The 25,897-nt window shown below is 39.8% G+C and overlaps 1 protein-coding gene across 1 annotated transcript; it reads right to left on the bottom strand.

The window, feature by feature from the left end:
- Positions 1–99: 99 nt before the first annotated feature.
- lmtk2 (lemur tyrosine kinase 2) lies at positions 100–24,644 on the bottom strand. Its single transcript, XM_083895769.1, has 14 exons — positions 24,169–24,644; positions 19,474–19,607; positions 18,789–18,942; positions 18,443–18,519; positions 17,462–17,580; positions 17,046–17,133; positions 11,818–11,948; positions 9,161–9,245; positions 8,107–8,228; positions 7,517–7,666; positions 4,373–7,412; positions 4,051–4,183; positions 2,875–3,129; positions 100–2,019 (listed from the first exon to the last, which is right to left on the bottom strand). Exons 1-14 carry the CDS (start codon positions 24,272–24,274, stop codon positions 1,991–1,993), a joined length of 4,623 nt encoding a protein of 1,540 aa, XP_083751895.1. The 5' UTR covers positions 24,275–24,644; the 3' UTR covers positions 100–1,990.
- Between the last annotated feature and the right edge of the window lie 1,253 nt (positions 24,645–25,897).

Here is a 25,897-nt window from a genome sequence, read left to right as displayed (position 1 = left end):
TATTTTTATTTTTTTAAATCTACAAGTTTAAAGGACAGAATGAACTCACATCCACTCCTGTGTCTTAATTTAACTGTTTTATAGCCAAAGAGTGTGATATGTTCCTCTGATCAACTCAGCGTTTAAATTACAAAGTGAAACCTCATACCTGTTACTCAGTTACATTATTTTCCCCATTTACAGACAAAAAAATGAAACAAAAAAAAAATTAACATTTATATACATCAGTACAGTTCAACATTAAGTTACATTTCTCAAATGTGCAAGATAAAGCAATTGTATACTGTCGTCAAATAAAAGTAAAATGTCCTTAAATAAATGTTCAAGTTTAACTGAAGCACAGGCTGCTGGTTTTTAAACCGAGGTTAACGTCATGTAAGATACAGTGATATGCTGTACAGGGCCGGGGACGTGGACGTTATTCTACTACAGGTGGCGCTGTTCACCAAGTCGTCAGTGACATTTGGGGTGCTTTGAGATTTGAAAGGAAAGAACCATGAGCGTCAATTGTTTAACTTGACAGTTAACTGATTTTAGAGCTGTACGTGAAACAGTACAACAATGTACACAAACTCTGTGGAGCTGTAGCCTCAGAGACAATGGATGGCCCTCAAAAGATAAGATACGATGATTAAACGCTCGCTTTCAAGTGGACACATTTCTTTTAGGTGAAAGTCCTGTGAACAAACACAAAAGTAAAAAAAAAGAAACAAAGACCTTTAACTCCGTTCATGTCACTGACAAAAGCAGCAGTGTTTTGTTCTAGTAGTATTTTTAACAAAGCTTTAAGTCCCTGCACATTACTTAAGAAATGTTGCCTCAGTCTCTCATAAATCTTCACCAAAAAAAGAACATTCATTGCACATTTTTCTTTCATTTCTTTTTTCATTATTATTTTTTTTTTTTACAAACATTTCAATACATTTCTTGATTTCTGACATTTAAAAATAAAATCTCACACTTCTTTTTTTTGTATGTACACAATCTCACTTAACGTGTGATTTGAAATATCTGTAGTGATAGTTAATTCGTCTTTACAACATCGACAAGTATTTTGATATGACCCAGTGACAAGATGAGACAAAACCATCCGAGCAGCTTGCTGCTCATTTCAGAGCATAAAATTAAACATTACATAACATAAATTACTTGTTCAGGCTTTTCCTCAAAACTGCCACCGATTTTAACCCCCCTCCCCCCCTTTAAGGATTAATATGATAATCCTTTATCAAATAACACCCAAGATGTTTCAAAAATATGAAACCACAATTCTCCTATGAAACATAGATAAATTATCAAACAGTGCATCACCTCTGAGATTATTCGTTTTTACAAACATCCTATTCAGGGATTCTTCTTCTTTTTCAAAGCGATGCTACAGAAGGTATACCAACATGATTTCTCTCCATTTAGGAGATCGTGACTACACCCAACAAAATGTTACACCAAAGAAATTACTCTACTTATAAAAAGGCAACCACTGAAATAATTGCACAACATGACAAGAGCAAAATTAACAATGGTGCAGAAAAGGCTTGCATCTTCACTTTTGGGTCTTATTCCTACTTGGCTGTACTGATAAGTTAGCCAACTAAGGGTGTCCATTAAGAACATAAATTTTCTTTTCTTTTTTTTTTAAATTGATGCAAAATGTCAAGGGAGTGCATTTTGACATACAACAAAAAAGCAGCAGCCAAACACTTGGAATGAGCGCGATGAGTCTTTAAAGCAAACATTTAGGAACTAGGTTAGTTTTTAGTCGTTTTCTGGACATTTTTTTTTTCTTCGCACTAAACTGAAATCGCACACAGGGATGTAGCTGAAGAGGTGATGTGACTCAGGCTGAGGTCGGGCCTTCCTTGACTTGTCTTGTTCGCTGAAAGTTCATAAGGCTTGTCCTCTGTCCTTAATTCAGCCATTATCCATTTCTCAAACATGCGAGTGAAGCTTCATTTCTCAGTGGTGTGGCAGTAAATATCCATTTACCATGCTAGTCTTTTTCACCATCTTCACTACTTCCTGTTGTGAGGTAAAGAGGAGAAGAACAAGTTGAAATGTTTGTAACTGACTGATGAGCATCACTCACTAGCTCTTACTATTTCAGAGATTACGGAACATGTAGAATCTTGTTCAAAGCTAACGTAATTTAACCTACCATCATGGTACAGTTCGGTTTAATACAGTATGGTACAGTCTGGAATGGTAAAGCCCTCGCTTAGGCTTGCATGTCAAATGAGAACAGTACCTTTCTTTACTTGGTGGGCAGGGACACGACAGACAACAATGGAGGACAACCAGCAGCTAACTTTATTCCTGCTCAGTTTGTGGTTGTTTGTCGCAACAAGAAGCCATATGTGAGAATTAAGGTTTTTCCCTGCTCCAACACACCTGATTCAAATAAATGGGTCATTATCAGGCTTCAGCAGAGCTAACTGTCCATTTGAATTAGGCGAGTTTGAGCAGGGAAACATCTAAAACATGCAGGACAGTGGCTCCCCAGGACCAGGAGTGAGAAACCATGGTCTATCTCCACCTTTACTCCAGAGTAATGGTACTGTTGAGGCTGGTTATTTTGGTATTATTCCTCATGGAAATGCAAAAAAAAAAAAAAAGTAGGTACCATACCAAAGTGAACCATTCCACTTGGTAGAAACACACCATAAAGCTCATGTTACTGTGAAAAATCCAGGCAGAGAGTAGAGACTTCAGTTTATGCTATGCCACAAGGCTGCTGCCAAAGTGTCTCTCTATCTCACATGGTGGTATGGATGTTCTTATCCAATGGTTTGTCAAATGTGTCTATTCTATAAATGTGTCTATTCTATAATAACTATGCATTTAACTCAACTCTACGTGAGGATGTGCGCAACTTACCTCCTTGTTCGATGTCAGAGTCTGTAAGATGCGTTAGGGAGAAACTAGCGATGCTTGCAGGCGAGATGGAAAAACGGGAGTAGTTGGAGGAGCTGGTCCAGCTGGGCTCCAGCACACGCCCTGCTACAGTGGGTGGAGAGGAAAAGTGAGCTGCTGCAGATGAGGACACGGCCTTAGATACTGGGTTTTTATCCATCTTAGGCAAGAAGGCAGGCGAAGGGGTGGAAAAGTCATCGTCCCACTCAAAACCACCACCTGTGGGGAATCAACGCATTGAGTTATAATACGTAATGGCAAAGATTATATGTGAGCACCAGCACGTACATTGGGTACGGAAAGTATTCAGGCCCCCTTAAATGTTCCACTCTTGGTTAATTTGCAGCCAATTGCTAAAATAATTTAAGTTGATTGTTTTCCTCATTAATGTACATACAGCACCCCATTTTGACAGAAAAACACAGAATTGCAGACATGTTTGCAAATAATATACAGGGTATCTGCAGGTTTCATATAGAAAAAAGTCAAATTTAAGACTTTAAGACCTTTTTAATGTCATGAATGAAAGACCGAAAAACACTATAAATATAGGCGATAGGGGGATCCAGCTGTATTTTGTCTGTTTATTGAACATAGTGATACTCGGTGCTCTCTGGTTCAATAGCTGCATGTACAAGTGCAGTTTAACTGCATGTTTCCAACAAAGTATACAAAAAAATATACAAAAAATATAGAAGTCCCACGAGAAAAGGAAAAAAAAAAATATATATATATATAAATATAACATTAAATAGTCCTGCCCCAATAAATTTAAGACCTTTGAGTAATGTATTTAAGACCAGCATATAACATTTCTAATGAATTTAAGACATTTTAAGGCCTTCATTTTAGATACATAAATTTAAGACTTGTCAGAGCAAAGGAAATTCATGAGGTCGAAGGAACTGCCCGAAGAGCTCAGAGACAGAAATGTGGCAAGGCACAGACCACGGTTACAAAATAATTTCTGCTGCACTGTGTTTTGTGCACCCCATTTTTATGTCAAAATGGTGTGCTGTGTGTCCATTAATGAGGAAAAAAATCTACTTAAATGATTTGAGCAAATTAACAAAGAGTGAAAAATTTAAGGGGGTCTGAATACTTCCCTTACCCACTGTGTATGGAGGATTTTAGCTTTACCTTCTTCGTCTGTGGAGCTTTCAGAGTTGGTGAAGCGGTTCAGGTAGCTGGCATTGGACACGGGGCTGCTCATCTCTGGCACCTGACTGTTTAAGCCTGAAGAGTGGTCAGCAAGTTCCTTCGTGGGAGTCTCCTACATGAGAGAAACATTACGTTAGAATTCCAATAGTCATTCCAATATGTTCAACACAAAACTCCACCCCTAAACCTAATTAGACAAGGGCCAACTAATGAAATGATAATGTTCTCAAATGTCTTGTTTTGTTCTGTTCTGATCAACTAAAGAGTTGGCAATCATTAATTGCACTAAATTAGATTTTACCTGGTCAAACAGGTAGACGGTGACGTCGTCAAAGAAGGACACAGCTCTTCTGGAGTTATCTGCATTGAACCTCTCAGGAAATGGGGAGGACGACATGTCAATGTTCAGCGTGGTAGGTTTCAGCAAGCTCTTCAGGTTCTTTGCACTGCTGTCATCCGAGACAATAATCGGCACTGTATGCACAACATCATCCTCACTATCTGAGCTGGAGCTGTGAAGCTGATATGCACGAATGTCATCATCGGAGTCGTCGCTGTTCTCGTCCTCCTCATCCGCATCCACACCATCCTCCTGTACATCTAATCCCGATCCATCCCTTTTCCCTAAGTATCGCCCCTCCATGTCCGGCTCTTTTATTTTATGACCATCGCTGGCATATGTCCTGGTCAGTTTAGCGTGAACTGCATTCTCCAGCTTTAATGGTGTATCAGAAGAAAGTGAACTTGAGGCATCTGGATCCTCTGATGGTGCAGGCTGATCGGCAGATGTTTTGGCCCTGAAGGAGTCCAACTTGTTCTCTTCACTTTGGCTGTTGGTTGCTGTCCTCTCACATTTCTCTGTGATGTCTGAATCTGCCTCTGATGACAAGCCCCCAACTTGAGTTTCAGCTACAGAAAAACTTTGCTGAGAAAATAAAGACTTTACCTCTTCTTCCTTATTAACCTCTGGTGCCAGGCTTTCAGAGATCGCGCTAACCTCATCTGTTGGCTCTCTCAGCCATGTTGCTTCAGCAGATGCTCCAGCAATTGCTCCAGCAATTTCTTCAGACTTCTTTTCAGGTTCTGACTCATTGTCTGAGAAGTAGGCAGAGTCCCTGTAATTACTCCCAGTGAGCGGTTCCTCAGCAGGAGCTGCAAGATCTGGCTGCTGGTCCTCACAGTGATTCTCTCTGTGAGTATCCAGCACACCTTGCACTTCAGAAATGATGATTTCAGGTGGAATTAGACTTGTTGCAGATGTGCCGTCTTCCGTTTCTTCTTCTTCTTCGGCAATTTCCATGCCATTTTTTACTGGGGAGGGGACAGAAACATTAGGCCGAAAATTCCATTCAGGAGACTCTAGGTTCTCCGTCTCATATCCACTGTCTGCTATTTTGTATGGAGGCTGGAGTTTGTGTTGTGCTACATGACTGTTCAGCTCTACCCCCTGTTCCCCAAGCCGGTGGATGTCAAGGGAGTCTAGAGAGTCTGGGGTTTCAGCTGAATTATCTACAGTTGGTAGAGTTGTGGACATGCTGTCTTCCAACAAACTGTCTTGGCTGATCTGGTCCAAAGATGGCCCAGAGACCAACAGAGAAGACCTCACAATATGTTCCCCATGAGTATCTATTAAGGATTCTTCATGGTCAGATAGAGTGGTTTCCATTTCAACATCTGCATCCTCAAGTAGTTCACTCAACAGATCGTGGCTTGTTAGGTCTTCACTGTGTGAGAACAAGGCATGGTCTTGTAGGTTTTCAGGTGTTACACTTTCTATGAGCTGTGAACTATCGTTTAAGGTTCCAAGGTCATCTTCTTCAAGGCTGGGAATTTTGGCATCTGTGCACAATGAGTCTATGGTGGCACTTTCAGAAAATGCAGGGGTGTAGCCATCAGATGGACTAATATTGAGATTAAACCTCTCTGAGGTAGAATCAAAGCCAGAGTCTATACCTCTGTTTGAGGGTTGCAGCAGATCGAGGTCTTCAGTGGAAGAACTATTTTGAACTAGCATTTGGTTGCTTATGTTATCTTCCGTGACCACTGTAACGGAAGGCACCAGTGTTTCATTTTCTACCAGAGACTGACTGAACTCCCCCAAGCTGGTACTTGGGAAGTCTAAAGGTTCTTGTATTGGGAATGTGCTACTTACTGAAGGGTTTGAATAAGTGTCTACTGTGTTTAAGCTGCCTAAATTCTGGAGGTTGTCCCAAGAGCTCATTTTGAATGTTTGTTCTGGTTCATGGGCTAAACCTGGTGAAAGAAAATTCTGCTGTGGCTGTGAAAAAATTGATCCATCTTTCATTAGATTCTGGTCTCTGAAAAACATAAAGTTTTCCACCATTTGTTCAGTGCTCAGAAGCCTCATTACATCGGTGTTCTCCTCCTCCACTTTCACAGGATCTGCCTGGTGAGAGGCTTCTGAACAATCCACTAAAAAAGAATTCCCATAGTGTTTGTCTTGACCTGCCTCCTGAACTTCCAATGGTACGTGTTCATGAAAAGGGTTCCCGTTACGTTCTGCAAGCTCCGTAAAATTCTGTCTCCAGGAAGGGGAGTCCTCAAGCCTTGACCCTCCCTCCGTAAAAATGTTGGTGTGGTATGGACTGTCATTTTCAAGAGATGACCAGATGTGACTGTCTGGTAAATAGGAATCCTTGGAGTCAATGCTTTGGTGGAAAAAGTCAGCATCAGTGCTAGACTCATCCAGGCGGACATCTTGAAGAACAACAAAATCTTGCTGCCCTGAACTAAAGTCCATGTCTTGCCCTACATTCCCATGCTCCCCTACAGTACTTTCTCCTTGTTCTTCGAGTTGTATGTAATATTCATTTCCATTGCATGAGTTTTGTGCATCAAACACTGGTACAATCCCAGATATTCCTGACTCAATGCTACCACCCCCTGTAGCCACTGCTCTGGCTGCAGGATCAGGGAAATGGGCCTGAATGTCTTCACTGGAAACAGGAAAGAACATGCTTTGATAGTTCAACATTGTGTCTATGCTTGAACGGGCATGGTTGCCTTCATAGTGGTCATGTTTAGCTGCCTCCCAAACATACTCGAAGCTGAGACCTTTGCTAGTTTCAGTGACAGTGAGAACTTCGTCGATCTCTTGCCGCAAAGCATCATCAGCGAACTGTTCCAAGATAGGAAAAGAGGAATGGCTAACAGTGGTCTGCCGGGTGGAGGGGTTTGGTTTGAGAGCATCCCAGCGTTGCTCAAAATCTTCTTCTATATCCTTTTGACCTTGCATGCGCAAGTAGATTAGCAAGCGGTGCACTTCTTCTGCTGTAGCCCGCTTGTCTGGAGAGAGCCAGCAGAATTGGAGGACCTCATACCTACAATTAGAGGCAAATTAGACATCTCGTTTTCAGATTTCTCATTTTACTGTTTCTACATTTTCTACATTTTCTACAATACCTCCTAATACAAATAAACTCACCATCTCTCAGAATAAGGCAGGTCCAGCTGTGGCTTAAAGAGTTTGACTTGGTGTTCCTTGATCACATGGTTGAGGACTTCACGGTCAGACAGATGTGGGTATGGCTGAGCAGCATTGTCAAAGAGCTCCCACAATGTCACCCCCAAGGCCCTACAGACAAGCGAGGACAATATAGCGGTTAGAATTTACTTCAGATGCAGAGGAGTCTTTTTCTCAAAGCAAAGAGTTTATTAATTACACCATATGATTTTTAAAACAGCTACAACAGCAGCAATGAGCTACTCATAACACAACAATTTAAACTTTTAATTTAGCCTCTGTAACCAGAACTACCTCATGTTAATTTATGACCTTGAGGTGAATCCTGAAGTCAGAGAAGGACTTGGAAGTGGCACATGTGGCCTTTTTCAGTGTCCACCGACCATCTTTTGGACATTAACATGACTACTTGTGATTTACTGTATTTAAGCTCTCGCATGAGCAGAAACACAGGAGCTAACCTCAAAGTCTAAACCCTCCTTTCACTTCTGTGGGAAATTATGCTTTTATAGAAATGCCATCTCCTCTCAGTGTGTAGATGAAGAACCTACCACACATTGCTGTGCTTGGTCTGCTCCAAAGTGATCACACCCCCATGGCGTTCGCCCACCAGCTCAGGAGCCAACCAGCGAAGGGGAGCAAATTCATCATCCTCAGTGATGATGTAATCCTCCTACAGCAACAATGTAAACATGTATATATATTAGTCGTTTTACAAACCAAGTTACTTTTCGGAGATTCTGCAAATACTTGAATGAAAAAAGATTCATGCCAAAATTATGTAGTAGTTTTCACTGATGCACTGCACTCTCCCTTTGCCTCTCCCTTTCTTTCCAAAGATAGATTCACTGGGTGACCTTATGGGTATTAAATTCAGGCAGCCAAAGTGTCAGATCAGCAGTATTTCAGGAATGCATCTGTCAGAATTGCCTTTTGACACATGCAGCATGTCAAGTTACAAGAGACAATGTTTCTTGACTGAAATACAGTGATCAATGGCAAATATCTACACAATGTAAAATTATTATTTTAAGCTCAACAAATTCAATTCATGAGCTACATAGGTAGAAAAAATTCTTATTTGGTAAATTTGGTAATTAAATGTTTTAACATAGGCTGATTTTGACTTTGCAGTGCTACTTATATAATAATAAAAAATAAGTTTGAGCTCTTCTCCAATTTCTGTGTAAAGCATGTTAGCATCTTCAGCTTATATCACTTTTTGAGCTTTGAAACTAATAAGTGGAGCTGCTCCATCTGGAAATAAACATGATAATAGAAATGATAAGTGGTCTTAAATTTCCCCATCAAAAAATATTACAAATTAGGAAAAAGCAAATCACTTTCACAGACTAAACTGACATGAGCAGTATTTATCTTGCTCCTGAATTATTCGAGATGGTGCCGTTAACCTCATTGCAAGGACTTAGCTCATTTAGCCGCTAACATGTAGCAGACCAGAAAAGGCAAAAGAGAATTATAGGGAGTAGCAACACTACATCTGGGAGTAGCAACACTAAATCTGGCCCAGGACAGGAGTCTATGGTGATGACATAACATTATACAGATCATAAAACAGTAAATGAGCAAAAGGTTAGAGCTCACTTTGTATCTGTAAGGTCCTATTCCATAGTCTCCCACTTTGACAGTCAGGTCTGCAGTCAGGAAGCAGTTCCTCAGCGCTAAATCACTATGAGAGCAGGGAGAAAAATATAACAGACAAAAAACACAAAATATTTTAAATTAATCAAGTCAATCTGTTTATTAAGAAGATGGGAGACATGTATGGAATCATGGCTGAAATCTATCCAGCAGATGTTATAGTATAGTTTTTACCCTGCGCAAGATCATTTGTGTCTGAAAAACTGAGTTAAAATAAAAGATGATATTACAGTGTCAGAATCAAAGACGGTAAATTGTCAAGTAACATGACTGACTTTGGCAACTACAGGAAATTATCACACACGCTTTCATCTCATCTGTTCTCCATTATGCTACAGGACACCTTAAGGTTTTTATTTTCCCTCAAGGAAACAAGGTATCTAAACCTTTTGTGTGTCACCCAGGAAATGCTGTGAGAAACTCTGGGGTTCACTGCACATTAAGCAGACATATGGTAGTTGAGTCACACTGAAAGAAGAGGCAGGCTTTGGTTTCCCATTAGCCCAGCGGCATTCCCTGCGCACACGTTCCAAGTTCCCTTTACCCACCAACCGACAAACACTGCTGACACCAGTGCTCTTGCATACACATGACCCAGGCACTGTCAGAGCTACTGAAACCGCTGTAAGATAGATGGAGATTTATTTTAAACTCTCCTGTCCTCCTGTCATCTGCTGTTGGCTGAAGGCCCAACATACAGTAACACAGCAGCAAGAGCAAGGAAGCGGGTCCAACATCTTATCCCTACAAGGGTTGTGTAGCAGTAGACACTCCCATACCAGAAGATACTGTATCTGATATGTCTGGTGTTAAACTATGGGTTTATTGATTTCTGACTCTGTGATGAAAAGGCAGAGCAAACAAAAAGTGAACACACATTTTCAACAATAACATTTTCCAAACTTGTATTTTTTTTTTTTTCACAAGCTTTCCTATTCCAATTAGGAAGCAAATTGGAATATATATATATATATATATATATATATATATATATATATATATATATATATATATATATATATATATATATATATATATATATATATATATATATATATATATATATATATATAGGATTATTATATTTCAGCTCGTCAGTAAGACCTGCTGAATCCTGATAACAACCCATTTATTTGAATCAGGTGTGTTGGAACAGGGAAACACCTAAAACATACAGAACAGGACAGAAACCCTGCTCTAAAGTATTCAAATCATCAAAAGTTAATTTGCTCATCTGCGCCACTATTCTTACTCTTGCATTGTAATGCTTAAGTTTCAGCTTTGGATATCTTCCCACACTGCCTGCACCAATCTCTCATTCACTCCTTCCAACATGTGGCTGAACTCAAGTTGTTTTTTCCCCTTTCTTTATCTTAAGGTAAAATGTGTCAGTGTAATGGTTATCGTTTAATTTTTTAATAAATCTAATATTTTAAATGAAACCAGTTCATACGGAGGTTAGCTTGTTGAGTTGTAACAAGGATTAAAACACAGCGTCCAAAATGAGGCTATCCTTTTACTTGCTAAGTGCAGAATCATCATATCCTTCTGGCAGCGGACAGCTGACACTGTGGCAATGCATGGGAGCTGTGTAATTGGAACCCTCTGAGCTTATTCTGAGCATGCAAAATAGAGCTGATGAGCAGCACATCGTGTGTTACCCGTAAGCCACACATTTCTAACACCCCCCTGTACCCTGCTGGTTGCTAGTGGACAGACTTCCAGCACTTGCTGGGGATAAAAATTAAAATGAAACGGAACCTCTCTGCTACACACACCTTTTTTGGAGAACACCAGTACTCCTGTGATGGGCTGGACAGTAAGCACTAAAGTTAAACTAATAGTTGACCTAAGTGTTTACAATCATATCTTGAGAGGTTTATGACTCTTGTCACCTACAACTCACTACATCTTTGACATACAAGGAAAAAACATGCCTTGAGCCAAAAGTTTAGGGCAACAATATCTGTATATGTATGTATGTATGTATGTATATATGAACATAGATATGTAAAGGTAACATTCAACATTTTTTTGTTTTAAGGGAAGTTTAATATAAAATAAATATCCTTAAGATATATTCAATAAAAGTCAAACCTTAACAATTTGCCAAAATAGATAAAACGTCTTATTTGAGGCGATGACTATGTGACAAATGTGCAATGATTGCAATTCAAACATTTAAGCACCACGTCTTAGTGTATATCTATAAGTAGTGCCCTGACCGTCAGCTATAAAAAGTAATTGCTTAGCTAAGTGGGTCTAAAACATGACACTGAACAGTTTTTGAATGAAAAACAAATTGCGATTGCAATATGATTCGCGACATCAGTCACTTTTACATTATTTTCATTTGAATGACATTTAAAATGATTACTGCGTGATATTTGTGCACATCTGTGAGAAACAAAGGTGTTTTCTTCAGTAGAATATGATGTAGGTCAGGACAATACTTGAACTAAAATGGTAACATGACACACATTTTGGCTGCAACATTGCGCCTCTTGCGATTTGAAAGGTGCAGCAGGCCATATAGCCAATTGATCAAATTTCGATTAATTGTTCAGCCTAACTTCAGTGTTGACATTCTGATGTAATACCTGTGCAGGAAGTTGTGTTTGTGAAGGTGGGTGACACCAGCAGCAATTTCACAGGCCATCCTCTGTAGCTGCAGCAACTCCGCATTTCTGAACATCCAATCCTGCTGAGACAGATAGCCCCGCAAATCCCCCTGCAAACACACAGAAACACACATCACTTCATTAGCTCACCAGAGTCAAAGATAAATATTACATTTTATTTCTATAATAGTTACACAGGAGGAGGAAGAGGATCACAAGTTATCATATTTGAATGCACTGTGGTGAGACTGCCACACAGGGGCAGTAGGCTCCACTTTTCCTGTTTCCTCAGCACTTCTCATTGCGAGAGGACCAAATAAGGGTAGGGCTGTTTAACTGTCCTCTCTGCTGTGTCACAGGGTTTATAAATAAAGGAGTCCACACTCACGTCAGTGATATAATGTGCCTGTATCTGGCTGGGTTTCTCATGAGTGGATGGGACAAAAGATCAAGGGAAACGGGACCAGGCACACAGGACCATTAATTACATCCCAACACAATAAACAAGCACAAGCTTATACACAGGCACACACAGCTAGAGAGTGATATTAAGTGTTGTGTTACAATGTTGCATGTCAGTTCACCAACGTGATGGATCGCAGTACTGTGAGAAGGTGATAAAAGAAAGTCAATCTAGAGGTTTATCACTATTGAGATCACAGTGGTGTTTAAGGCTAGACCCAACTCCACAGTGACTGTAAATTTAAAATGCAACAAGGGTCTAAGCCAGGGTTTCTCATTCCTGGTTCTGGGGAGCCACTGTCATGCATGTTTTAGGTGTTTCCCTGCTCCAACACACCCGATTTAAATAATTACCAGGAATCAGCAGAGATAACAGACAAGCTGACCATTTGAATCAGGCGTGTTTGAGCACCTAAAACATGCAGGACAGTGGCTTCCCAGGACCAGAAGTGAGAATTAATTTGTATGGGACAAACAGTGCACTTTCGATATTCCACTACAATGTGTGAAAACAAAGTTGATCCATTAGCTGTAACAGCCAGTTCATTGAGGGTCACATGGGGAGCTGGAGGAGTTGTGAGAGCTGGACCCAATCCCAGCTGGCACAAGGCAAGAGGCGGGGTACACACTGGACAGATCTCCAGAACCCAGCATATCATGGGGCTGATACAAAGAGGGATTTACACTCACATTCACAGCCACTGAGAACCACCTGTTGTACTCACTGGGAAGCCCATGTGACGAAAAATGTCAAGTCAAATAAACTTTACTTCTCCATGAGCTACCTCACCGCAAAGCGGGCTTATGTAGCAATATGTACCGCTTAAACCACACTGGACCATGCGCACACACACAGTCATGCCAGCACACACCAAAACACATACAATATACATCAGACTAAATCAGGGTTTCTCACTCCTGGTCTTGGGGAGCCACTGTGCTGCATGTTTTAGGCATTTCCCTACCCGATTCAAATAAATGGGTCGTTATCAGGCTTCAGCAGAGCTTGGCCATTTGAATCAGGTGTGTTGGAGCAGGTGAAACACCTAAAACATGCAGGACAGTGGCTCCCTAGGACGAGGAATGAGAAACCCTGGACTAAATCAAACCATAGTATATGCCATGCATCATTAATGTGCACAAATAAGGACAGAGTTCTCTTGTGGAACCACATCACACTAATCAATATAGGTCATCAATCAGTGTCACCAGAATTGCTAAACACATAAAGCCCAAGCAGGTGACGTCTGCAAAGATTCAGGGTTGTAGTGCATGTATAATCGTATGAAACCTTTTGTCAGCCGCGCGCACACACACAGCCTTCATCTGAGTAATACACTACTGATTTGCTAGTCAAGTAAAGACTAAAAAGAGTAAAAACGGAGGTGTGCTTTACGTTTGTTGGGCAGCACAGTTGATGACATTAAGCAGCAAATGTTTTTCAAAAAGGCACTAGATTTGTTGTTTAGGGTTACACTTCGGTAAAGGGTTTGTCAGACTGGCCTTCTAACAAACAGTTTGCGCCAGACAATTTCAAAAAGAGCAATGTTAAGTGGGCAGACAAAACCAAGGCTGACTGGTGATGCGGTGATGCAACTTCAGTAAGTCATGCAACACCCTATAAACCAGTAGTGTAACTTGATCGCTAATTAAACCCTTATCACTCTCAGTCAGTGACATTCGAAGATGCTGCAGTGGATTATAGCAGGGAGGAGCTCTGAGAAGGGGTTTTCACAGAAGAGCTATATTCAATGTATGGTAAGTGACACCCTCTGCCTGTCTTTATCTGTGAAGGCTACGCAGCAGGTGATTTGGTCTGGGTTCAAGTGGGAGTGCTCCAGTGCTGTTAATAAAACAACATCAAAAGTGAAAGGCCAAAACAATTAGGTCTTGAGTTTGACTTTTGAATAAACAACAAGATTAATGACTGGCTCAGTCATCACATGATTGTCATATATAAAAAGGATGTATTTGTCAAGCTATTTTAAGTGCTTCTCCCCTCATGCTGTTAGTAGAAATTTAGCTTATTCGCAATTAGGTGAAAAACAGTAATTAAAAGAATTGTGAAATCCAGAGCAATGAGAAAAATCAACTAGATGTCTTATTAAATCTACTTTTACATGAATTATAGACACAAGAGCAAGCGCTTAAACACATAACTTTAACCTCAAGGTAAATTACAATGCTTAAGGGCATGCCATGGTCAGTAATGTCTATCTAAATTGATACTTTAACAGCACTAATAAATGAGGTTGCTCAACAACTTCCAAAAGCCAAAAGTCTGTCAAGCACCCTGAATCAGTGAAGTATCTCATTAATGTTGAGGCACCAGGCAAGAGAGCCATGTACTAGAAGCGGTCACTCACACTATGGTATGTGGCATTCTGTGGACTCTGCACCAGTTGCTTGATACACTATATTTTGATGTCTAAAATGCTTTGAGTCAGGGTTACCAAGCACGGGTGATACTGGAAGGCAAACCATCATCAATCACCAGGCTGTCTGGGGGAACGTCACCGTCTATTGGTTTTTTGGGATTCACCTTGTCCACTGCACAGCTGCAGTGTCACATTTCATGTTTCGGCATTGAGAGGATTATTGACAGGGCCTGAGGCAGTTAAAAGTCCACAGACAAGTGGCCTCTGATGACTGAAAGGTGAACAGAAATCGGTTATTACTTGCTTCTACTGTATACAAACTACATTTATTTTTTTCAATTTGAAGTGCAAACATGACTTATCTTGAAAGATTTACATATTGTATAAGAAAATGCTTCACTTGGTTGAAGTCCTGCAAAAATCTTTATTCGGTGAGAGATAACAAGCATAGACTTCACTCAGTTGTTTTACCCTCACACATTATCACCTCTGACAAACATGGGCCTGCTCCCCGTCACACCATCTTCCCTAATGGTTTGCACACATTTGTGTTAAGTCATTCACCTTGACTCATTTCCATGACCTGTCAGAAAGTTCAGCAAAGCTTGCAGGGAAATACCACAATGACAGGACACCAGCCAAAACTTCACCCCAACAAATATGCACTGTCTTGTAAGGAGAAGTGGACTGGATCCTGCTGGACATGTTATCAGTTTGGACACCCAAAAACTATTAGCAAGTTAAATATTATAGCATTCAATGAGCACAATTGAAAACCTGCTACACAATTTTCACATGTGCAACTAAAACATTACATACAATTTAAAGCCATGGCTTAAAAGAAGACCAGAAAAAAGGGCACCCAGTATCCCAATATTAAATTATTACCAACTACCGCTAAAAAATGAAACTACTATACTATGGTCTAGTGTGGTCTACTGTAGTGAGTATTTTGTCAGTCAACACCACCCACACGGGCACAACTGTGCACTTACTCTGATGGTGGTAGTGCTTTCGCTGGTTAGATAATAAACAGGGAGGGAGATAATGTTGATACTGTGCCATGTCTGGGTTTACCAATAGAGAGGGGTGATGGAAGGTAATGCTACCGAACTTGCAAACTGAGACACTCTTGAAAGAAAAAATACCACAAACATCAGTCTTTGAGGTATCGTTTGATATAGGCTACAGGGGCAGACAAATCAGCAATTAGTCTGTGTGTGTGTGAGGTAGAGAGAAAGCGTGAGAGCACAAGACATTACACATGATACGAGTGATAATCTTTAGAGGTACATTGAGAGGAATGACTTATTACGCAATAAATGTTTACAGTGGTGCTCAATAATCTATCAGCGATCACTGTTTCGAGGCAATGCAAAATACATGTCAGTATTAAGCTTGTTTTTTTTTTTATTCTTCCATTTAATTTGGTACAGATTATTGAATGTAGAGTCAATTGTTTTTGTACATTTTAAGGCTGGACTTTAACCACATCCTCAAATAAAATAAAATCACAATTTGTGTTGATTACAGGTTGGTTAGCATTTAAATGTGCAGTTTGCTATCCATTTTCCTTGTCACCTAATAAAACAAAAGTGATTGAGTGAGTAAAGGTTCTTCATATTAAGATAAATGTTGTACATGTTAAGGTAACACTGTTGCCCGAAGGGCACCAATAGGTTTCCAGCTCAGTTTACTTTAGACAGAACTCGACAGTCTCCTGCATAGACAACATGCTAGCAATAAAAATGCACAAACACAGCAACTGGTGGACATGACACCAGGAGTGTAAATGGAGCCTGTTGCTTTACTTGGCAAGGTGGGAATGTGAGAAGTCCCAGGCTTGGACTAGCTATGCAGGGGGAGGACAGGCAGAGGGGAGGGGAGCAGAGAAGGGAGCTCCCTGCTATCAGGGGCCACCCAGAACAAATAGAGAAACAGTGAATAAATCAGCTGCCATCGAGGAGTCTGAGTCAGAGTTTAATATGTTAAGATGAAAGGAAGTGACTAATTTGTCACCGAGACAGTGAGCTTTCAGCACAGGCAATTAACAGAGCAGGTCAGCTATGCATGTGTGTTGGGGTCATGCCTGATGAATTCAGAAGCTTGACAGAATGGCAAGAGATAATTCTCAGATTTCTCAATAAAGGAAATCTTCCACCTCTCAATCATCAAGCATGTTAAGCAGGAGAACATGTGTTTCAAATACAGACATTTAACAAGGTATATCCATTTCATGCTCATGAACAGAACACAATAAACTCACACACAATTGACAACCTTTGGACATTGCTGTACCTTCATAGCTGGTTAAATTAAGCATTTTATGGTCACGGAAAACATTTAGCCGAGCATGTGGTCACTCACCATTTCACAGTACTCAAATACGAGCAGGAAGGGAATGGCCTCAACACACTGTCCGAGGCACTGTAGGATGTTTGGATGCTGCAGCACTCTATGAATTCAAAAATCACATTAAGATAAGCTTTTAAGTAATACAGTATTGAACAATAGCTTTTGGATTTTTAAGTCTGAGGCACTGAATAAGAACTTTTATATTGCAGGTGATGCAATAAAAGCTATTTTTGTCTGTATTTACAGCGTGCACATCACACCAGATAGACATGCCCAACACATGGATATTTATAAAGTACAAGAGGTAAGTAATAAATAAATAAATATATAAATAAATATCATCAGTAGTTTATCAAATATGTCCAGTTCTCACTTCTCAGCCAGAAAGATTACAGTGATTTTAGAGGTAAAAAAAAAAAATTACATACCTGTATGGGTCCCCTTGCTGCAGGAAGTCATTCTGCTCCTTGGCACTTGCATTTGCTTTCAACTCTTTAACAACAACCCTGGCTCCACCCGGATCTGTGTAGATTTCACTCAGAAGGACCTGTTCATACACAAAGATAATTATAACAATTTGTAATTAACTCCTTCCAGGTGAGCATACATCTTTTTTTTTTTTTTTTAAAACTACACAGGTTGAAAGGATTATCTTGAGATCTAGATGCATTAAAACCAGGGGTGTTATCAATACCTTTTAAGTGGGTAGGTAGCTTTATACAAGTCATAAAACAACAACAAAAATAAAGCCTGCCATCTCAAGACAGCAGGTGATTTGCCAAATGCATTGTATGTGTGCCAGTCTCCTTTGGCATGTGGAAAATTACTATTTAGGGATCATTATAACAACATTGGAATTTAGTCCACATCTTTTTAAGCCCGTCGCACACCTTTGTCCTACTGGTACCTGGTAACATGACAGCTTCACAAAACTATCATTGATTGTTAATTTAAGAGAATAACTGATGTTGATACCTAATGAATAACAATGGGTAACTTAATTAACCATTTTATTTTTAGTGATATGTTGCAATCATAATTTAAATATGAATAATTTATTGATTACCATGTCAACAGGTGAAGTATTTGAACCAATCCCTAACATTTACTTATCCACAATTACAATGAGTCACAAAATATGAGAATATGTGTTCTAAACAATTGTATTAGTCTGTGTCCAACACAGCTGATTCAAATAAATGGGTCGTTATCAGGCTTCAGCAGAGCTGACCATTTGAATCAGGTGTGTGTGGCTCCCCAGGACCAGGAGTGAGAAACCCTGGTCTATGTAGATGAGGTGAGAGGCCATATTTGCTCTATCTAGTTAAAAGGTCTTAAAGAATACATTTATTCTATTACTTAATTCTGAAACATTGCAAAACATGAATACTAAATTAAAAAAGCCTTACCTGGCCAAACCAGCCATTGCCAATCTCCTGGATGTAACTCAGATTGTGACGTGCAACTTGGAAGCTTGTGGATCCCTCTGTGAGACCAACCACAAAACAGTAGTAATTAAGAAACAAGTTTCACCTAGAGTCTTGTAAAAGTTAAATAGTTGCACAAAACGGTGAAAAGTCCATACAATGCCTGATTTAATTAAGTCATTAGACTGAAAATTATTATATGTTGGCCCCTGTGATGGACTGGCAACCTGTCCAGGATGTACCCTGCTGTTCAGAAGGAACTGGTTGCATCAGCTCCTTTGACCATCAAGGACAAATCAGCTGGTCTCAGACTATGCATGTGTCTCACCTGTGACGCGGGCAGGAGGTTGGAGATGCGGAGGTCCAGGTAGTGCCACAGGGGACACAGCGAGGGTGTACACCTCAGCTGGAGACTGCATAGAAGGTGTGTCCTCCGCTGGTGGGGTAAAGTCGATCTCATCGTCAAAGTGGTCCTCAAATTCCTACATCAACAAAGATATTTTTTTAATCTTGTGTGCACAGGTTTAAAAAATAAATAATAATAATACTAATTCAGGGCTTTAGGGGCTTTGTACAAAACTTAAAAGGAGATAAATGTATCCTAAGCAGCACCTTACTGCAGTGAGCTGTAAGGTCTTATATAGACGGGTGTCTTTCCTAATCAAGTCCAATCAATTTAATTAAACACAGCTGGACTCCAATAAAGGTGTAGAACCATCTCAAGGATGATCAGAAGAAACGGACAGCACCTGATTTAAATATAAGAGTGTCACAGAAAAGGGTCTGAATACTTATGGCCATGTGATATTTCAGTTGTTGTTCTTTAATCAATTTGCAAACATTTCTACAATTCTGTGTTTTTCTGTGGAAATCTGCACAATTTAAAAAATACTGTGTGCCTGGGACACATGGATTATGAGTTTAATGCATCCTTTTAGATATTTATGTGGCAGGGACGCACGATACACACCTAGTAACATCACTGAGGTTTAAGAGATCTGTCTGGGTCTCACCTTAAAGTTGATTTCCCTTTCCTTGCAGCAGGTCACACAGTTCACCATCAACACCACCAAGACCACAAGTGCCGTCAGAGACACCACTAAGGACAGGTAGAGAGAGGCAGACGCATTGTCGCCTGCACTTCGATCTGAAATGTGAAAAACAGACAGAAAATACATATTTAAAGTTGTGTTTCAATTTAGAAGAGAATACATTAAAAAGGTATCTGGCAGCTTCGTGAAGTTTAAAGCATAAACATAAATAGGGCCCTATGATTTCCGTGTTAACGGAATCGCGGACGGAATCGCGGAATTGGCCAATAAAAACGGAATCTAATGTTAAACGCAGAATTTCGCGGAAATTGACATAATGTGACTGAAATGCTGTCATCGTGAGGAGAAGGAACGTTTGTCTGGAGAAATCTTCCGGGGAACGCTCATTCGTGGCACCACCCGTGCATCTCGTCACAAACACTCACCCGGTCAGGGTTTCCCCCATTGCGTGTTGCTTGTTTATTTACTTAATATACACTTTTTTTTCTACACCGCGGAACAAGTGCACTGCGCCCGCATGTAACCGGCGAGCGTCCCCTTGTCCAGGTGCCGATTGAAACTCAGTCACATACGCCATTATTACGGTTATATTGTTATTGTCAATAAAGATGTTATATTTAGGAATGCACCGATAATTCGGCGGCCGAAACACGGCGAGTAGACTGTGGAACATCACCTGTTAAAAGTGAAACTTATGAACTCCCCGCGACTTTCACTTCACAGCAGAGAACATTCTCTCTCTTTGAACAGTTAACTAAAGACATCGGCTCATCTGATGCATCTGTTATTCCCTTAATTGCAGAGTTGTAGGGGTAATATTGCGTGTAGAGAAATGATCCAGTCGGATACGGAGAAGCGGACGGAGCAGGAGAACAGTACTCCGAAATCAGAAATCCGTCTGCACCAGATGAGGGGGCACTACCACTTATTTATGTTAATTATTTTACTTTTAAATGTGACCAGCATTGCATGGCTTGTTTTAAGATTCACTGGCATTTACTTAATTAGGATTTAACTTAAGTCAAAACAATTGAACAATTGAGAAGTCAGTGGATTCAAGAAGAAAGTTGCATTTCAGTGGACATTTTATTCACTGACACAAATAGGACACATTCTATGGTGGTAAAGTAAGTATAAAAGGTAAAAAAACAGAATAAAAAAAAAATAAAACGGAAAAAACGGAATTCTAAAAAATTAAAACGGAAAAAACGGAATTTGGAAAAAAATAAAACGGAATTTGGAAAAAAATAAAACGGATTTCATAGGGCCCTACATAAATGTGTCTAAATCTACCCCACAACAAAGGTGCATTTACACATACAGTATTTAATTCCTCCCAATCTGGCTCTCACTCAAAACAAATACATAATACCTAGTTTGATAAGATCAGGAAGCAAGATGGGATCATGGGAATTGCTGTTTTGTAGTCTTGTTTTGTTCCCCTGTGCATTAGCACTTTATGGGAGAGCTTCAGGAGCAGAAAACACAGCATGGTGGCTAACACCATGACAACGTCAGCCAAACCCTCTCTTAAGTATTGAGGTCTTGTGTGGAACTGAAATGACGCTGCACCTAATTCTGACCGTCCCTACCCACAGTGATAAGTGCTCTAAGGCTGAAAATTAGTCCAACAACCAAAATGCTGAGTAATGACCAATCATTAGACAGATATGGTTATGTCATATGAAGATGTGGTGTATGCAGACAGCACAGCCCATTAGAGAGGAAAACTACACTAAACTACACAAACACTACCCATATAGCGGTTTTCTTAATTGTAGAAAAATCTAAGAAATGGAATATGTGCTGAAAAATAACTGTGATTGTAAAACAAAGTTTCAAGCTAGTCCAAACATACTTGGAAACTAGTTAGCGACTTTCTGCCAGTGTATCAGCATAAACAGTTGGAGGTACCTTTTGTGTAATTTGTAATATATAAATATTAAATTTACCTTAAATTAAAAAAACTCAACTTATATTGCATCTATTACTGCGTGAATCCCAAAATAAATGAAGATAAAAACCCTGGCTTGGGTCATACATTAGATGAGAACAACAAGAAGACAGCTTTCCAAAGTTAAATTTATCTTTAGAACAAGCCATTATCAAGCTTATACAATGGAGCTCAATCTTGGTATTGAGCCCTACTGATATACTGAGTATTACAAGTGACTTCAATAAGGATCTTAACTTCATAGTAATGTTGTGGAAAAACAGTCCGGTTTGATTCGACAAAGCAATGCAATTTCAAGAGAGGTTTCAGCACCAGTCAGACAGACTTAAAAAAAGAAATAAAAAACCTTGGTTAAGGCAGCTCTACATGGGATCTCTACTCCTTGGTTAGGTCTGACCTGACTCATTGGTTCATGTAATGACTTGGCAGGCCCCACCAAATGAGTCAATTGGTTTTTGAGACCAATTCGACAGGGAGCTGCCAGGTCTTCTTTAACTTCCATTGCATATTACAGTGGTATTCACACAGAGGAGTTGAGTTGACCCATTTCCTACAGGTTCTGCCCACCAGTGTGGATAACCATGGATGTAGTACATTTGTATAAGAAGGAAGATACCACTATGGCTTGACATGCCTGGGTGCAAGAAGATGAGATTTCAAAGAAAAGAAAAATACGCCTCGATCAAATTAACCAGTTGACTGATGGATTCCATATTTTGTCGTCAACACCTGAATGCATTGTTGTTTGTCGTATAAAAACTCCTCTGTTTGGTAAGGATGTATTATGGAAGAATTCAACTGCAAGGAAGGGCCTATGGCTGGAGACATAAAGCACAGGCTGGTTTGTTAACAGCAGCATCCCTACAGTCTAGATGTTATACAGTCACTGCGCACCAAGCAGTAGGGCAGAGTTAAGGCTAATATCCATTGACAAAGGCCCACCCTGACTCACAAAGTAGACATACTACTCTCACCTGGCTAATACTACAGATGAACACTTCCATTAAAGCAGACCTGTCTACCTTTATCCCAGAGAACATGTGACTAGTTGAGTTTATTATTGTATCTCTCACACAATCCATGACCTCAATTAAAGTTTACACCATTACTATTACTCTACCACAACTGTACACAGTAACCAGGCAGCCATGTGACACAGAGTGGGATAGGAGTGCAAAGGATGATTTGCTATGTAATAAAAGCATTTAAAAAAACTATGCTCATATTGCAACATCACCTGCCTGTATGTTGAGTTATTATAGCAAACAACACCACTGTTAATGATTTACTGGTTCGGATAAGAGCGGAATGTGTTACAGTTACAAATTACCAACCCTCAAATGCGTCTACATCTTTTTATTTCTCTCAGAGACGCAGGTTAAAACAAGGGAGGTCACAGTGATGGGACAGAAACCATTCCCTCACATCCAAGCACATTCATTAATATCATTAAGACATTCTGCTTGAAATAATTCTAATATTTCTGAGTAGATTAATCTGCAAATTTCATTGCAACCACTGTTCTTTTAGATTTTTGAATTCACCACAAAATATTCATCTCAATATTTCACTTGTATTAGATTGACACTTGTGAAATAAAGTGAAATAATCACATGCATTTTAAGGCCAAATTATTACGAAAAATGTTTGACTTGATGAATAATGTAATGAATTAAACCATCAGGATTGTCAATGGTCCTGATGGACCATTGACAATCAGGACCATAATCTACTGATATTGGAGACAGAATTGTCTCCAATATCAGTAGATTATGGTCCTGATTGTCAAACGGGCATCACATTAGTATCCTAAGTAAAACTATTGTTTACACCTTTCAATCTTCAACCTGCCCAGGATGTGACCTGTCAGTTGGGATTGGCCCCAGTAACCCGTGACCCTCGTGGAGAATAAAGCAGAAGACAATAGATGGACCTTTCAAACTTCAACCTGCCCAGGATGTGACCTGTCAGCTGGGATTGGCCCCAGTGACCCGTGACCCTCAGGTGGAGAATAAAGCAGGAGACAATAGATTTCAAACTTTAACTTGGAGGATAACACTCCTAACAGGACCAGTGATTCAGGCAAAGAGTGAAAACACAACTACCAATATCAAGATATGACTCATGGTTCACTTCAAAACATGGAGAAAGAGTGTTTCCATGCAGGTGTGCCAACATCCATTCTATTGTCCTATAAACTTGGTTATATGTCAGAGGAGACCAACCATACAGGTTGACACACCTCTCAACCTGCAGTTACAATAAGATGTAATACATTAACTCAGATACATAACTGTTACCCGGAAACTAGCTTAGCTGCGTGAAACACCAATCACTGTTAAGTCATAATTGGTTAATAAGTGCTTTCTGAGCACTAGTAAATTAATGTTTACCGGTTGGACTTCACAGTATACGCTTGCATGGAGCTATTATTACCGTTCTTTTTTTTAACGTGCTACCTGCTCATTTGGACAAAAACACAACGAACAACATTATAATAAGCTACATAGTGGAAAGTGTCACCATTGGTTAGCAGGAAAGACAGCCAGTGTGTTGTGTAGGTCTCTATCTTTTTTGCTGCAGATTAGCCTCAGCTACCCAAGCTAGTGGTTATTAGCTAGCACTAACTTCTACTAGCTATGCATTTAGACAGTCAAACAATAGTCTAACCGTGTGTGTCAGTTTGCAGTCAGTTGTCTCACCTGCTTTGTGATGATGCCGAAGAGGGGCACCTTCAGACAAACAAAACGCCAACATGAAAATCCCAGTGACCAGCACCAAAACACATCCATGGCGGCGGCTCTTCATCCTCCTAGCTTAGCTAACGAAATGTTGGCTAACCGGAATCGTTCGTCCTAAACAAAAAACGGCCGGTTTAATTCTATATTTAGTGTATGGTCATTGGTTACAGTGAGCTTAACGTCAATGTAGACTTCAGCAAGACGCATAGTTTCTGTCTGTTTTGGCGACCCGCTGCTAACCAGCTAACTAGCCTCGGCTAGCATGTTGATGCTAACACTTTCAGCTGACGACAGCAAACACTGCTACCGAATGCAGTGTTCCGTTGTCCATAGAGACGAGAACGTGTAATTACCTATCGCGACTTATCATCTTTGTTATATGTACAGTCATGTTTTTAAAAGCTACCCAAACTACGGGCAAATTAAATTAATCAGTTCCTCTGACATATCACCAAACACCGCTCATCCATAGCGCCATGATCCTGTCCAACGTCACGTCACAGGATGAGGCGTAAAAATAACATGACTGACAGGTCGTTCAGCCAATCACCAAAGAGGATTTTCTCCCTAAATACACGCAGCCAATCGGTTTCCAGCTTCATTATCAGTCGTGTAAATCCAGCACATTTTAACAAATACTACACACATAAATACAATAGTAAAAAAAACACAATACAAAGATATACTCATATAATAATACCTGTACAACGTAATGTTGATCATATTTCACGATTCAAATACCGGAAAGGGCCAAGGGCTGGAGTGCCTATGAGCATGGCACTCACTCCCCCATTGCTCACTGTGTGTGTGTTCACCACTGCTGTGTAATAAGGATGGGTTAAATGCAGAGGTTAAATTCTCTATCACGAATTGGGGTATATGCAAAAATAACTAATTCTATCTGATAAACTATTATTTAAAACTGATTTGCTCATTCAAGTGTTTTGTGAATATTTGGAAAGACACTGCACCAAATATCCAATGACAGTTGCACAATCACAGGTTGGAAATGTTTATAATAGTTTAGTTAACTGTGCATTGCATCTTTTAAATTGTCATAGTGAATCCACTTAATAATAGTACATATGTTTAATAACAGTCATCCAATCTGCCAAAAGATTTTACATTACCTGAAGGCTTTTGTATTACATTATAGTAATCAAAGTTTATTTGAATGATTAAATTGATTTTAATGATAATCTTGTGGTATTAGTGGTTGAATAGTGGTGGCTATTGTTGTACCAGTAGCAACAAAAGAGTACTTCTTCTTACAATTTCCAAAAATAAAATACATTTATATTATCAATTTCAGAAATGATCTGTGGCCATTGTCTTCCTTTTTCTCTCTTTCTTGCTGAACAATGAAATGATCTGCTCCGAACCGCTGATGAAGAAGGAGGAGGAGGGATTCTTTAGCTTGGGGTAAATCTCCCTGGGTTTGACGACAGTCAGGTTGATTCTTGCGCTCTGAATCACAAAGCTGTGAGAGAGTGTTAGTGGCTCATAGGCACAGAGAGGCAAAGATTTGCACCGAAACCTGAAGCACAGTGAGTACAAAGTTTTGTTTTTGCAAATGCCTCTGCACTGCAGTGTTTATGTGATGGTAGCTATAGTAATCTTGTATGTATTTGTGCCTTTGAGCATCCCACTTTTTGAAGGAAATGCAAAATGTAAGAGAGATAACCAATAA

This window comes from Microchirus variegatus (genome assembly GCF_963457635.1).
Source record: "Microchirus variegatus genome assembly, chromosome: 10".
Taxonomy (NCBI): domain Eukaryota; kingdom Metazoa; phylum Chordata; class Actinopteri; order Pleuronectiformes; family Soleidae; genus Microchirus; species Microchirus variegatus.
Note: the sequence above shows the minus strand (reverse complement) of the source record. Positions and strands in the feature narration are given on the sequence as shown.